The sequence below is a fragment of the Penicillium maclennaniae genome, assembly GCF_028827695.1.
Source record: "Penicillium maclennaniae strain IBT 15551 chromosome Unknown utg000001l:1.0-3280838.0:1.0-3283122.0, whole genome shotgun sequence".
Classification (NCBI taxonomy): Eukaryota; Fungi; Ascomycota; class Eurotiomycetes; order Eurotiales; family Aspergillaceae; genus Penicillium; species Penicillium maclennaniae.
Window position 1 is genome coordinate 1,611,442 of NW_026623213.1, and position 12,369 is coordinate 1,623,810.

A 12,369-nucleotide genomic window follows, 5' to 3' on the forward strand; every position below is an offset into this window, starting at 1 on the left:
TGCATCTACCCTCTTTCTTGTCAACTCCTTGCTCCCTGAAACTTTTTCTTATCTTGCACCTCGTTTTTTTCTAACAGCCACTCCAGAGTCTCCAGTCCATTCCGCACGGCTAGCCGCTGTGCTATCAACGATTCCAAGATGACGACCATGGTCAGTGTATACTACCTCCATCGATTTATCTCCCTTCCGATCCCAAATTCTATCAGGCGCGAATCGTACATTCCGCTTGGACGATGGCTTGGAGACGGCCCTTTCCAGGAGAAATAAGAAAGGACAACTCTTGCTGACATCATACACAGGATTTGCGTGTTGGTAACAAGTACCGCATTGGCCGTAAGATCGGTAGCGGTTCTTTCGGTGACATCTACCTGGGTATGTTATTCATTATGTCTCCTCCGAGGTCTCTCCGCTGACAGCGACATAGGCACCAACATCATCTCCGGTGAGGAGATTGCCATCAAACTCGAAAGCGTCAAGGCCAAGCACCCCCAGCTCGAATATGAGGCCCGCGTCTACAAGTCCCTGGCTGGTGGTGTCGGTATCCCCTTCGTTCGCTGGTTCGGCACCGAGTGTGATTACAACGCCATGGTTATTGACCTCCTGGGTCCCAGTCTGGAGGACCTTTTCAACTTCTGCAACCGCAAGTTCTCGCTCAAGACTGTCCTCCTGCTGGCCGATCAGCTCATCTCCCGTATCGAGTACATCCACGCCAAGTCGTTCATTCACCGTGATATCAAGCCCGACAACTTCCTGATGGGCATCGGCAAGCGCGGTAACCAGGTCAACGTGATCGATTTCGGTCTGGCCAAGAAGTACCGTGACCCCAAGACTCACTTTCACATCCCTTACCGTGAGAACAAGAACCTCACTGGTACTGCCCGTTATGCCAGTATCAATACCCACCTGGGTGTCGAGCAGTCCCGCCGTGACGACATGGAGTCGCTCGGATATGTGATGCTCTACTTCTGCCGCGGTTCTCTGCCTTGGCAGGGTCTGAAGGCTGCTACCAAGAAGCAGAAGTACGACCGCATCATGGAGAAGAAGATGACTACCCCCACTGAGGTTCTCTGCCGTGGTTTCCCCAACGAGTTCGCCATCTATCTGAATTATACTCGCTCCCTCCGCTTTGACGACAAGCCCGATTACTCATACCTCCGCAAAATCTTCCGTGACCTTTTCGTCCGTGAGTCCTTCCAGTACGACTATGTCTTCGACTGGACCGTCTATAAGTACCAGAAGAATGCCGCCATGATTGTGGACGCCACCAAGAAGGACAAGGACGACGAGGCCGCTCGCCGCCAGGCTGCTGCTGCCCCCTTGGGCGCCAGCGGTGCCGCCAAGCCCGGCGCCATCTCCGGCCAGCGACGCAAGGTCATTGACCGCGGTACCCTCGACAACACTCCGGACACCAACCGTGCCGTGGGAGGAAGTGACAGGATGTGAGTATTATGAAACAAGGTTCCGTGTAGGGAACCCCCTTTCTTTCTCTCCTGCGTTTGGTGTTTTTTGTGACGCTGGCGTGGAGGACCCTTCAGTTCTGAATCTGACTAATCGCATAGTCTTCGGCGTTAGGCTGCGTTCTGCCTCGAAAGGTGCTGCTTTAGGTTATGGACCTACTGGTAGCCGTTCGAAGCGGGACGATGGTACGGGAGCTCAGTGGTACTAATTGTGCAGCGGTCGCGGGACTGAGGGGAATAGCGGATGCTTTTTTCGTTTTCACTTCCCCCTTCCTGCGTACTCTCACCCTTTGTCAACCTCAGACACCCGGAAATCCCCTGGTCAACCGCCGTGAACGCACCGTTCTGCACTCGACTCGACTTTTCGGATTTCTTTTCTTCTCCTTGGACCTCTCCATTCATTCTGCAATCTCTCCTATCAGCCCTTCTACCCCGTTTTCGATCCATTTTCGACCTCAGCCGTTTCGACCCGTCATTGTACATTCGTTCGCTCGCTCTTTTCATTCTACGAAGATTCCTTTCTGTGTGAATCATGTTCTGAGCTTGCGATCGCTTTGATGACTGTTTTCTCTTTATCCGGACCACTTGTACCTCTTCACACTGGTCAACCGGATCATGCAGTCTCGAAACGCTATTCAGATGGTGGCTATTCTTACGTCTTTGCCTTTCGGCCTTTGCGACTTAACTTTTATACCTCGCAAGCCACTGGAAAGGAAAGATGGAAGGAGACGCGAATGATGGCATCAATTTGGGATCAGCATATTTCTTTTCTGATTCTTTGATTGCTGACACTGGACATCCTTGGACCGCATGATCGAATGCGCTACCTATCCTTATCTTCCCCTTTGTCCTTGCCCATTTCCTTCATCACTATCTCTTCTCTGCTTCTGAATTTCTCTTGTTCTCGCGCTTTCTGTCTGTTTTTTTTTTCTGCATATCGACGCCGCATGGGGGCGAGGGGAGGACCGGTTCAGCCCGGTCCAGATTTGAGGGTTCTTCGAGGGTGGCTTTCTTCGGGTATATCTGTTCGCAGGCTTGATACTTGCCACTGCTTTTCTGCAGATGGGCAAGTCTTCGAATGTACCCACTTGGAGGAAGTCAGGTCTCTTGGTGATTGGCGATGGACATGGTTAGGGTCGCTTCCGGGGTGGTTTGCGTCGATATTGCACTGCGTTTCCAAATTGAGCCCTTTCTATTCATTCCAGCTGCATGCTCATTCCCTTCACTTTCGCATTTTGCGAGAGACAAAGGATCCGACGACACCAGGACGGTAGTACCACTGGATCCTCTAGGGCCAATATCGCTCAGTGTCTGACGGATATGCCGTTGGCCTTTTTTTTTTCTCAACATCTAATATGAAGTTTACCCCTTCCAACTGAGTTCCTCATAGAAGCCGAAACGGTCGTAGATGTTTTCCGTTGTCCGCCACATTTGACTTTGAGGGTGAAGTCATAGAACAGCCCCGTTTTGGCCCCCTCACGGGCCAGACCCGCTCCACCGCGACAAGGCACGTTAGATAATCCTGATCGTGTGTGAAAAAGAGATTGAGCACAGATCTGTGGGAAGATCACGGCATTCAGGTAAAGAAGAATCCGTGGAACACAAATAATCTCGATTGCGGAGTCGCCTCGGGCGGGAAACGATCCGTGATGGTAAGCCTTGGGAAGTATCAGGATCCCCGGCCAGAACCCAACTTCATTCCTCTCTCCGCTTCGCTCTGCTATTCCAACGCTCTCTCGTCACAGCGCGATGGATTACTCACACTATGCCGGTCACCAGTCTCAGCCCTACTCGCTCTACGGGCTGCCCACACCTGACCAACAGCCTCAGTCACATAATGACGACGCTCTCCGCGACCCCTTCACCCTGGTACGACTCCCCTAATCAAAGGCCGTCTATGCGATCGCATCTCTCTAACACTGGCTTCAGAATGCATATAACAACCAGTACTTCCCTGGGTTCGACCCCTCATTTCGCCTCGACCCCTCCACCTCGCTCGTACCGCCACCGCATTCACCGCCAGACTCATTCACCAAGCACTCAGTGTCGAGCAATGACGTGAACCATACCAAAACGGACCCCGCTTCAATTGATGGAGATGAGCGTCACTATACCGATCCTGCGGGCACAGCAGTAGCGAGGAGAAGGATAATATGACGCCAGCGCAGAGTAAGCGCAAAGCACAAAATCGGGCTGCGTACGTGCTTTGTTCCTCGTCTTCTGGTCTATAGGATTTCCTCTTATCTTTGAGGATACCCTTATCTTTGAGGATACCTTAATCCCGTTTTCTAATTTGGAGACTAACCTGGTTTCATTTAAAGACAACGAGCATTCCGCGAGCGCAAAGAACGCCACGTCCGCGATCTCGAAGACAAAGTGAACAGCCTCGAGGAAGCATCAAAATCCCTACAAGCCGACAACGAGCGCCTAAAACGTGAACTGGCCAAATACGCAACCGAGAATGAGATCCTGCGTGCTACATCACGGTCTAATCACAATCCGCAAGAACCCCCCCGAACCAACCGTCACTGGACCAATGAAGTACTCTCCGACCGATTTTAATACAGGTCTGATGCCAGAGGGAACAGCCTCTTCAGGCTCTGGCGTCACCGTCCCCGGGGCCGGCAGCCCACACCGCGTTACTGTTTGCCAAGTCACAGGCGAGAAGCTACTCGACGCTGGCGACACGTGGGATCTTATCCAGAGCCACGAGCTGTTCAAGCGTGGCCAGGTCGACATTGGTGATGTCTCGGAGCGACTTAAGGGGCTGGCGCAGTGTAATGGACAGGGCCCTGCTTTCAAGGAGAGTGAAGTTCGGAGGGCTATTGAAGAGAGTGCCGCGGGCCGTGATGAGCTGATCTGATATGAGATGAGCTCAGTCCTAGACTTGGTGCCTCCTATTTGATGAGATATGGTTTTTTGGTTGTTGTCCTTTCTACATGCGTGGACTTTTCGATTCACATTTGGAGTATTTTGGCGTTGGAGCTTCAATTAGCGAGCGGTGAACTGCCCTCGCCGTGACTTTTCTTGGGATATCTGGTTGATTTAATGTATTCCACCTGAGCAATGTTTCACTTCTTTCCAGGATTTTATGGAACTAGACGGAGTACCTTGAAGGTTTGGCTGAAGTCCACAAAGAATTCAGTGCGTAAGGTGCATGCCTTGAGGTCAATTGAGCTGTGTAAGAAAGAAAATATATTTGCAGGTCATCTGGTATTGAGCAGTTCAAACCCGTCCAAATGATCAATGTTTTTGTTGGCCTGTTTACCTCCTCATTCCAATCCCCATCAAGGGGCCATGGCTGGGCATTTCATATTGTACATGCATTGCAAAATCATGGTTTTGTCATATTGTACCAAATAAGACAATCAATCCCAGTCGTCATCATAATCCTCAACGTTCAGATCATCATCCTTGTGGTAATCCTCCTCATCATCCCGCTTCTTAAGACGAACATCGTCTTCCTTGAGCGCTCCAATTTCAATGAGCAGCTTCTCTAGATCTGGAAGCTTCGTACGTGGGCCATTCAGTTCCCGCAACGTGACAAGCTGTCGTCGGATCTCAGTATCCTTGTATACCAGGATAGTGGGCGTGTTCTTCTCAGGGTAGTTCTCAATACACATGTCCGCACGAATCTCGCAGAACTTGATATCGCCGAACTTGGCGGCTAAGTGCCGCCATAGCTCTGTCAGCACGCGCGACTCCACGTTGGCGCCTTGAGAGGTCAGGTTGACCAGCACGAAGGCATTGTTTGAAGCTTCCGTCACCTCGCGGGCGTAATCGACCTTTTGGAGGGGGTAGACCTGGTTAAACAGACTGGTTTGTTGCAGGGTGGAGATTTCTGCGAGACGTTTTTGGCTATGTGGTAGGTTAGCTTGGGTAGCTTTATACAGGAGGGCATTGGACAGGTATTTGGATATTATCGAAGATCGCTTAGGGTTTGCTGTCGAGTCAACTCACCGATATTGCTCAAGGAAGCCCTCGTCCTCTTCATCCTCCAGAGCGTCCAGCTCATCAATGTCTTTATCCTCGAGTCTGTTCTCGTACGCTCTGTGTTGCGCCGCGATCAAGGCTTCTTGGATCAATGGCTCTGGGTCTTTTGGCTTCTCAGGGATGATTCCATGTTGACGAAGGATATCATTCCTTGCTCCATATTCCAGTTAGAGAGTGCTCGTAAATAGCTCGTGCCGGGCTTATAGCGGGGGGAAATGCGGGCAGGCCGCAGATGGCAAGATGACAGGTGTGAACGACGTACCATTCAGTGTCCTCGTTAGGGTTGACTTCGACCTGCATATTTAAATCAACGACCAATATGCAGTGCTCGGCGATCGAATAAAGATAGTCTCAAGTGTGAGGGGTGAAGGCACGCATCATTGCGCCCTCCTGTTTGCATGTTTGCAGTGTTCGGGGCGCCACAAGGCCAAACACACGGAAGGCCACCTTCAACTTTACTCCATAAACAGTCGGAGCTCGAGGTCCCCTTCATCCCCACGTCTCCGCTTCGCCATTTTCTTTGTGCTCTCTACATTCGCTTGGGGGCGACTATGCCAATGCAGTAGTTGCCTACACCGCCTCACCCCTGCTACTGTGTCCTCCCTTTCAATCCATCCCCGGCGATCGCGAATACACTCTGCTGGTGCAATCCCAGCACCTGGGCAATATGAGCTATATGAAGAAAGACGAAGATGCGGACCAGGTCATGATCAAGCTTGATCGGACCTCCGTATTCCAAGATGGTACGTGGTCCGCAATGGGACCTCTGCCCCCTTGGCCATGCGGCTCACCACAACCACCCATTGTGCAATTGTACTGACTGCTTGTTCCCTTTAGCTCGACTGTTCAACTCCTCTCCGATTTCGCCGCGAACATGTCGTACGTTATTGACCAAGATTGCGGTCCTCCTCTTCACCGGGGAGCAGTTCCCCACGAACGAAGCCACGACCCTCTTTTTCGGTATCTCCAAGCTGTTCCAGAACAAGGATCCCTCATTGCGACAGATGGTTTACCTTATTTTGAAGGAGCTGTCCGGTACCGCGGAGGACGTGATCATGTCGACCAGTATCATTATGAAGGACACCGCGGTCGGCAGCGACGTTCTGTACCGGGCCAACGCCATCAGGGCGCTGTGCCGCATTATTGATGGATCGACTGTTCAGGGTATCGAGCGGCTCATCAAGACCGCGATTGTTGACAAGACTCCCTCCGTTTCCTCGGCCGCTTTGGTTTCGTCCTACCACCTTCTCCCCATTGCCCGCGATGTTGTTCGCAGATGGCAGAGTGAGACGCAGGAGGCCGCTTCCTCCTCCAAGTCATCGACCGGTTTCCTGGGCTTCTCATCTGGCTCACAGGCCCACGCTATCTCGCAGTCGAACTTCATGACCCAATACCATGCAATTGGTCTTTTGTACCAGATGCGCTCGCACGACCGCATGGCGCTTGTGAAGATGGTGCAGCAGTACGGCGCTGCCGGTGTCGTGAAGAGCCCTGCGGCTCTGGTTCTCCTGGTCCGTCTTGCGGCCAAGCTGGCAGAGGAAGACCAAGGTCTCCGGAAACCAATGATGCAGATGTTGGATGGCTGGCTCCGTCACAAGCACGAAATGGTTAACTTTGAGGCTGCAAAGGCCATTTGCGACATGCGCGATGTCTCCGATGCTGAGGCGTCACAGGCCGTTCACGTCCTCCAGCTGTTCCTGTCCTCTCCACGATCCATCACCAAGTTTGCCGCCATTCGCATCCTGCATAACTTCGCTAGCTTCAAGCCGCACGTTGTCAATGTGTGCAATCCTGACATCGAGGCGCTTATCTCCAACTCCAACCGCTCTATCGCCACCTTCGCCATTACGACCCTTCTCAAGACTGGCAACGAGGCTAGCGTTGATCGTTTGATGAAGCAGATCTCTGGATTTATGGCCGATATCACCGATGAGTTCAAGATAACCATTGTCGAGGCCATCCGCACATTGTGTCTTAAGTTTCCCAGCAAGCAGGCTGGTATGCTGGTCTTCTTGAGTGGCATTCTGCGCGACGAGGGGGGGTTACGACTTCAAGCGCACCGTGGTGGAGAGCATGTTTGATTTGATCAAGTTCGTTCCCGAGAGCAAGGAGGATGCTCTTGCCCATCTCTGTGAGTTCATCGAGGACTGCGAATTCACGAAGCTTTCCGTCCGTATCTTGCACCTGCTTGGCGTCGAAGGTCCCAAGACGTCTCACCCCACCAAGTATATCCGCTACATCTACAACCGTGTCGTGTTGGAGAACGCCATAGTCCGCGCTGCCGCTGTCACCGCTCTCGCCAAATTCGGCGTTGGCCAAAAGGATCCCGAAGTCAAGTCCAGTGTGCACGTTCTTCTTACCCGCTGCCTCGATGACATTGACGATGAAGTGCGCGACCGTGCTGCCCTGAACTTGCGCCTGATGAGCGCCGAGGATGACATGGCTCGGGCGTTCATCAAGAATGGTAAGAATACTTAACATACCGTTGAATGATCATGATACTAACAGCGTCAGACTCGATGTACTCTCTTTCCACCTTTGAACACCAGCTTGTGATGTACGTGACATCGGGTGACAAGAAGACTTTTGCCGCTGCCTTCGATGTCTCTTCCGTCCCCGTTGTCACCCAAGAGCAGGCGTTGGCTGAGGAACGGACTAAGAAGCTCACCACTGCTACCCCGACTCTGAAGGCGCCGTCCACTGGTGCCCCAAAGAGCAAGGGAAGTGGTGTGGCCGAGGCCGCTACCGCTGCTGCTACTCAGAAATACGCCGAGCAGCTCATACAGATCCCTGACATCAAGGAGTACGGCAACTTGCTCAAGTCCTCCTTGCCTGTCGAGCTCACTGAGAGCGAGACTGAGTACGTTGTTACCGCCGTTAAGCATGTCTTCAAGGAGCACATCGTCGTGCAATATGACATTAAGAACACCCTGCCCGATACTGTCCTAGAGAACGTGACTGTTGTTGCCACACCATCAGAGGACGAGGTCTTGGAGGATGACTTCATCATTCCTGCCCCCAAGCTAACTCCTAATGAGCCCGGTGTTGTGTATGTGGCATTCAAGAAGGTTGATGGTGAACACAGCGTTCCCATCACCTCTTTCACCAACATCCTGAAGTTTACCAGCAAGGAGGTTGACCCCACCACTGGCGAGCCGGAGGACACTGGTTACGATGATGAATACCAGGTGGAGGATCTCGAGCTCACTGGTAGCGACTATGTGATCCCCACGTTCGCAGGCAGCTTCGACCACATCTGGGAGCAGACCGGTGCTAACGGCGAGGAGGAGAGCGAGACTCTGCAACTAAGCAACGTGAAGGGCATTACGGGTAAGTCTCTTTCTCATACACTGATACCTCGTCAAGCATATTAATGGATTCCAGATGCCACTGAACAATTGATTTCCGCCTTGTCCTTGCAACCCCTGGAGGGCACCGACGTCGCCCTCAACAACAGCACACACACGCTCAAGCTCTTCGGCAAGACCGTATCCGGCGGCCGGGTAGCGGCCCTCATCAAGATGGCTTTTTCCACCAAGAGCGGCGTCACGACCAAGATTACCGTGCGGGCAGAAGAGGAAGGCGTTGCGGCTGCCGTGCTGGCATCTGTCACTTAATGTTTTTAACCTACTTTTTTCTCCGTTTCTTATATCAAATTGTAGTCGGCATGAGGATTTGGTCCCACTCACGTTCCCACGCTGCTTTGTCCCTAGGGATCTTTTCAATCTGTTGTCGCTGTTCTTAAGCTCAGGGGCCAATTTTGTTGCTTGTGACGAGTCCCATGAAGCTGCTACAAAATCTTGGAGGACGTGTTTAGTCTGCTGTCAAGCCTGTTTTATATTGTTCGTTGTTTTTGTGGTCCGAATAGAATTCACGGAAAACATTTTTAAGGGTGATTTGGTTCGATTCGGAGTAGTGACTTGGGTGTGCTCATTTTCAACTCGCAGAGATGAACGGCCATATGGTGCTTGCGTTTTTACGATCTTAGTGTCAAGACGATTTAGCTAAAAAGTAACTGATAAGGGAGCGAGTAATCATTACAGCCAAAACAACTTTGGCATGGCGAAAGATTGGGAAGAGGGTTCAACTTTAAGAGGTCCCCGGGAACCTTCATGGGCTAGAACTTATCCACAGCACCCTCAGATGATAGGAGATCTTGCCATAACTCCAGAGCAGGGTACAGGGGAACCTCAGGGGTTTCAATGTGAGAAAATCGATGTACAGGAAAATCGTCCGGCTCATTCGTGTTCGGCGCCCTCCGACCTGGCTCATCTGCGAGGAGCACTTGATGAGAGGAAGACGTAAAGACAGAATGTGAATGGACTCGAGCAAATATAATGGGATCTGGAGAAAGTCCTTTCTTAGAAGATAGCCCATGGCCTTGATGCGATGTCACTCGGTAGGAAAATTAGGTGGCTCGTTGAAATTCCAGAGGGCTCGATCCCTAGTGCTGAAGACGTTCTTCGAGTGTGATCGTGGGACAGTCGAGAGCCCCCGGAAAGTTCCGGGGAGAGAGGATCGTGAAGATCCAGTTCCAGACCACTTAGAAGTAATTGCGAGAAGTTTGATCGAGATGTTCCCGAGAAACCGTCATCCAGGGGAAGAGCCCGGAGAGGCAGCATCTTGGGAGTCTCAATTCCAGCAGCTTCGTCAGCCAATACACAAAAGGGCCAAAATAAGCTGCCCAAAAAGCATGGCGCTCATCTGGCTTAATTCAAAGATCATGAGTCCCCTGCAGACGGAGTTTCGCAATCGATATAGTAATATGTCGAGACTAAGGTAAAATTTTATCCACTCATCCTTTTGTCATGATTCATCTACCATTCCTGGTGTCGTGGCACTTCGAAGTAGGGTAGTCGTTGCGCGTGCAGGGTAACCACAGCTCAAGGAGCCTCGACAGCTATAGATAGATCTGGAGAACTAAACATGCGCTGTGTTCTTGGCTCAAATATGAAAAGTAATAGATATGTATAAACAGAGCCCGCTAATGGCATCAAGTATTATGTCAAAAAATAGTGTCCATATGGTCCATAAATGGCGTCGAAAATTGTTGCAGAACAGAGCAGTCCAACAGCGGGTTCCCAAATGGAGTTCTTCAGGTACTTCGATGCAACGAGTCAAACATCCAACGACACCACACAGAGGCCCAAGGGGTAGGCGCTTCATATGTGAATGACGAAACGCATCGATGATGAAATGTGGTGGCCCATAGGGTGACTTAAAAACTCCTGTGGGAGGACTTTATCATGCAGGAATATCCTGCGGATAGTTCATATTCCATAAGCCGAGGAATCTGGGGCCATGGAGATCGGGCAGTTCAGTTAAGGGAGTCTTCCGCACATGTGCAGCAAGTTTTCTGTGAATTGCATGATAATTGCCCTTCCATAGAACTCTGGGAATCTGTGGAAGTCCTAAAGAGACAAGATGGCGCAGGTTCGTATCCAATGCAGGCGAAGAAATGAGGTAAAATTCTTCTGCATTGAGCCAGAGCCTGGCTCATCGAACTCGAGTACTTTGATCGGTAGGACCGCGACAGAGGCGGGTAGGATGAGGAAATCTTCGACCATATCCAGCGGAATTCGAAGCTCGACGAGATTTGGCAGTAAGTACAAGAAGCCAGTGGTCATGCTCTTAGAGAGCAAGCCGTTGTCAGAGCTAATATACAGCCTGTGGAGGTATTCACGGATGGTCTCACCGGCGAAGATGCTATCAAGTGTAGCAACTTGTGATGCAGCGGGTAGGCTTTGGCAGTCGCGCAAGACAAGGCCAAACGGATGGGTAGGCCACTGGAAATTCCGCATCACTTTGGGGTCAAGAGTTCCTCCAAGCGTGATGCTCTCAATAGAGGCGGGCCAGTCTCCAACCGAGATATCGGCGTCGACAATTGCCATTTCACATGGTAGAGTGATGTGTCTCAGTTGTGACAGGTGACTAATAGCCTGCTTCAAGTCCAGAAATCCAATGCCGCTAACTCGGCCAAGGTCCAATTTCTGAATGTTTCCACCTGCGGAAAGGGCAGTCAAGCTTTCTACTCCAAATGGAGTCTGCGGGGCCTCGAAAACGACAGGTTTTGTTCGAGAAAGCAATCTTGTGAGTAATTCGTCGTGACTGCCGGGTTCGATGCATCCTAGTTCAAGAATATGAAGCCAAGTTCCGAGTTTGGTACCATATCGGCTCACGGTGCTCTCAAATTTGACCAGGCTCTCCCCAGCCCTAAGTTCGGGGCAACGATAGAGCCATTTTTTGGCAGCCCAATGGAAAACTTTCGAGACCTCAGAAAAGTTCCTCATGAGGCGTTGTCGAGCCATGAGTGTTTCCTTTTCCTTGGTATGCCCAGTGAGCGTCCACAGGTGCTCCGCAATGAGTAGGATGATCTCTGCGGGCAGCTTGGGACAGGTCGTGGTAGACATGCTGGAACAAGTGCAGTCCTGGCAAGATATTTGGGGATGGAAATGAAAATTCCCTGGAGGGCAGATGATGGTGGCAGAGGCATTCGCACGAGAGATCATAGGAAGCATCTTTGTGGAAAAGAGAATATGTGACTGATTTTGATGAGGTGCAGCGACGTTGGCTAGGACGTAATTGTCGGCGTGCACTGGTGAATTAAAGACCAGTTCGGCTCCAGTTCAGGCGGAGCTTCTTTTGGTCCTTCGAATATCCGAACGTCTCAGCCTGGGTAATACCAGTCGCGAGGCTTAAATGAAGGCTATGTGATTATCAAAAGACGTCAAGAATTCGAGCAATCTAGGGAAGTTCTCAGGTCAGATGGAAACACTGCGGAGCAACGGGGATGGCCGTGTTGAAGTATGAGGCACCGTGGGGACCTGGGTAGAAAGTAGCTATGCCGGATCGGCGATGCCAATTTTGGTGAGGAGCAGCTTGCGTCGAATCCAACTAATATTCTTAAATCTTGATATTC

The 12,369-nt window shown here is 51.2% G+C and overlaps 5 protein-coding genes across 5 annotated transcripts; 3 read left to right on the plus strand and 2 right to left on the minus strand.

The window, feature by feature from the left end:
- Positions 1 to 138: 138 nt before the first annotated feature.
- On the plus strand, positions 139 to 1,675 carry N7477_000630 (casein kinase 1 family protein; the record flags this gene model as incomplete). The annotated part of the gene is made up of 4 exons (XM_056962293.1): positions 139 to 150; positions 300 to 372; positions 425 to 1,439; positions 1,560 to 1,675. The coding sequence occupies 4 exons, from the start codon at positions 139 to 141 to the stop codon at positions 1,570 to 1,572; spliced, it is 1,113 nt and encodes a 370-aa protein (XP_056827296.1). The 3' UTR covers positions 1,573 to 1,675.
- A 1,531-nt stretch (positions 1,676 to 3,206) lies between these two features.
- Positions 3,207 to 4,320, plus strand: rsmA (putative bZIP transcription factor (Fcr3); the record flags this gene model as incomplete). The annotated part of the gene is made up of 5 exons (XM_056962294.1): positions 3,207 to 3,326; positions 3,387 to 3,561; positions 3,621 to 3,654; positions 3,779 to 3,981; positions 4,037 to 4,320. 5 exons carry the CDS (start codon positions 3,207 to 3,209, stop codon positions 4,318 to 4,320), a joined length of 816 nt encoding a protein of 271 aa, XP_056827297.1.
- A 505-nt stretch (positions 4,321 to 4,825) lies between these two features.
- N7477_000632 (phosducin family protein) lies at positions 4,826 to 5,750 on the minus strand (the record flags this gene model as incomplete). Its single annotated transcript, XM_056962295.1, has 3 exons — positions 4,826 to 5,315; positions 5,418 to 5,600; positions 5,713 to 5,750. The coding sequence occupies 3 exons, from the start codon at positions 5,748 to 5,750 to the stop codon at positions 4,826 to 4,828; spliced, it is 711 nt and encodes a 236-aa protein (XP_056827298.1).
- A 367-nt stretch (positions 5,751 to 6,117) lies between these two features.
- Positions 6,118 to 9,067, plus strand: N7477_000633 (coatomer subunit gamma; the record flags this gene model as incomplete). The annotated part of the gene is given in 5 exon segments (XM_056962296.1): positions 6,118 to 6,193; positions 6,288 to 7,525; positions 7,542 to 7,914; positions 7,965 to 8,780; positions 8,835 to 9,067. The coding sequence occupies 5 exon segments, from the start codon at positions 6,118 to 6,120 to the stop codon at positions 9,065 to 9,067; spliced, it is 2,736 nt and encodes a 911-aa protein (XP_056827299.1).
- A 1,627-nt stretch (positions 9,068 to 10,694) lies between these two features.
- On the minus strand, positions 10,695 to 11,860 carry N7477_000634 (uncharacterized protein; the record flags this gene model as incomplete). Its single annotated transcript, XM_056962297.1, is given in 2 exon segments — positions 10,695 to 10,941; positions 10,956 to 11,860. The coding sequence occupies 2 exon segments, from the start codon at positions 11,858 to 11,860 to the stop codon at positions 10,695 to 10,697; spliced, it is 1,152 nt and encodes a 383-aa protein (XP_056827300.1).
- Positions 11,861 to 12,369: the final 509 nt, after the last annotated feature.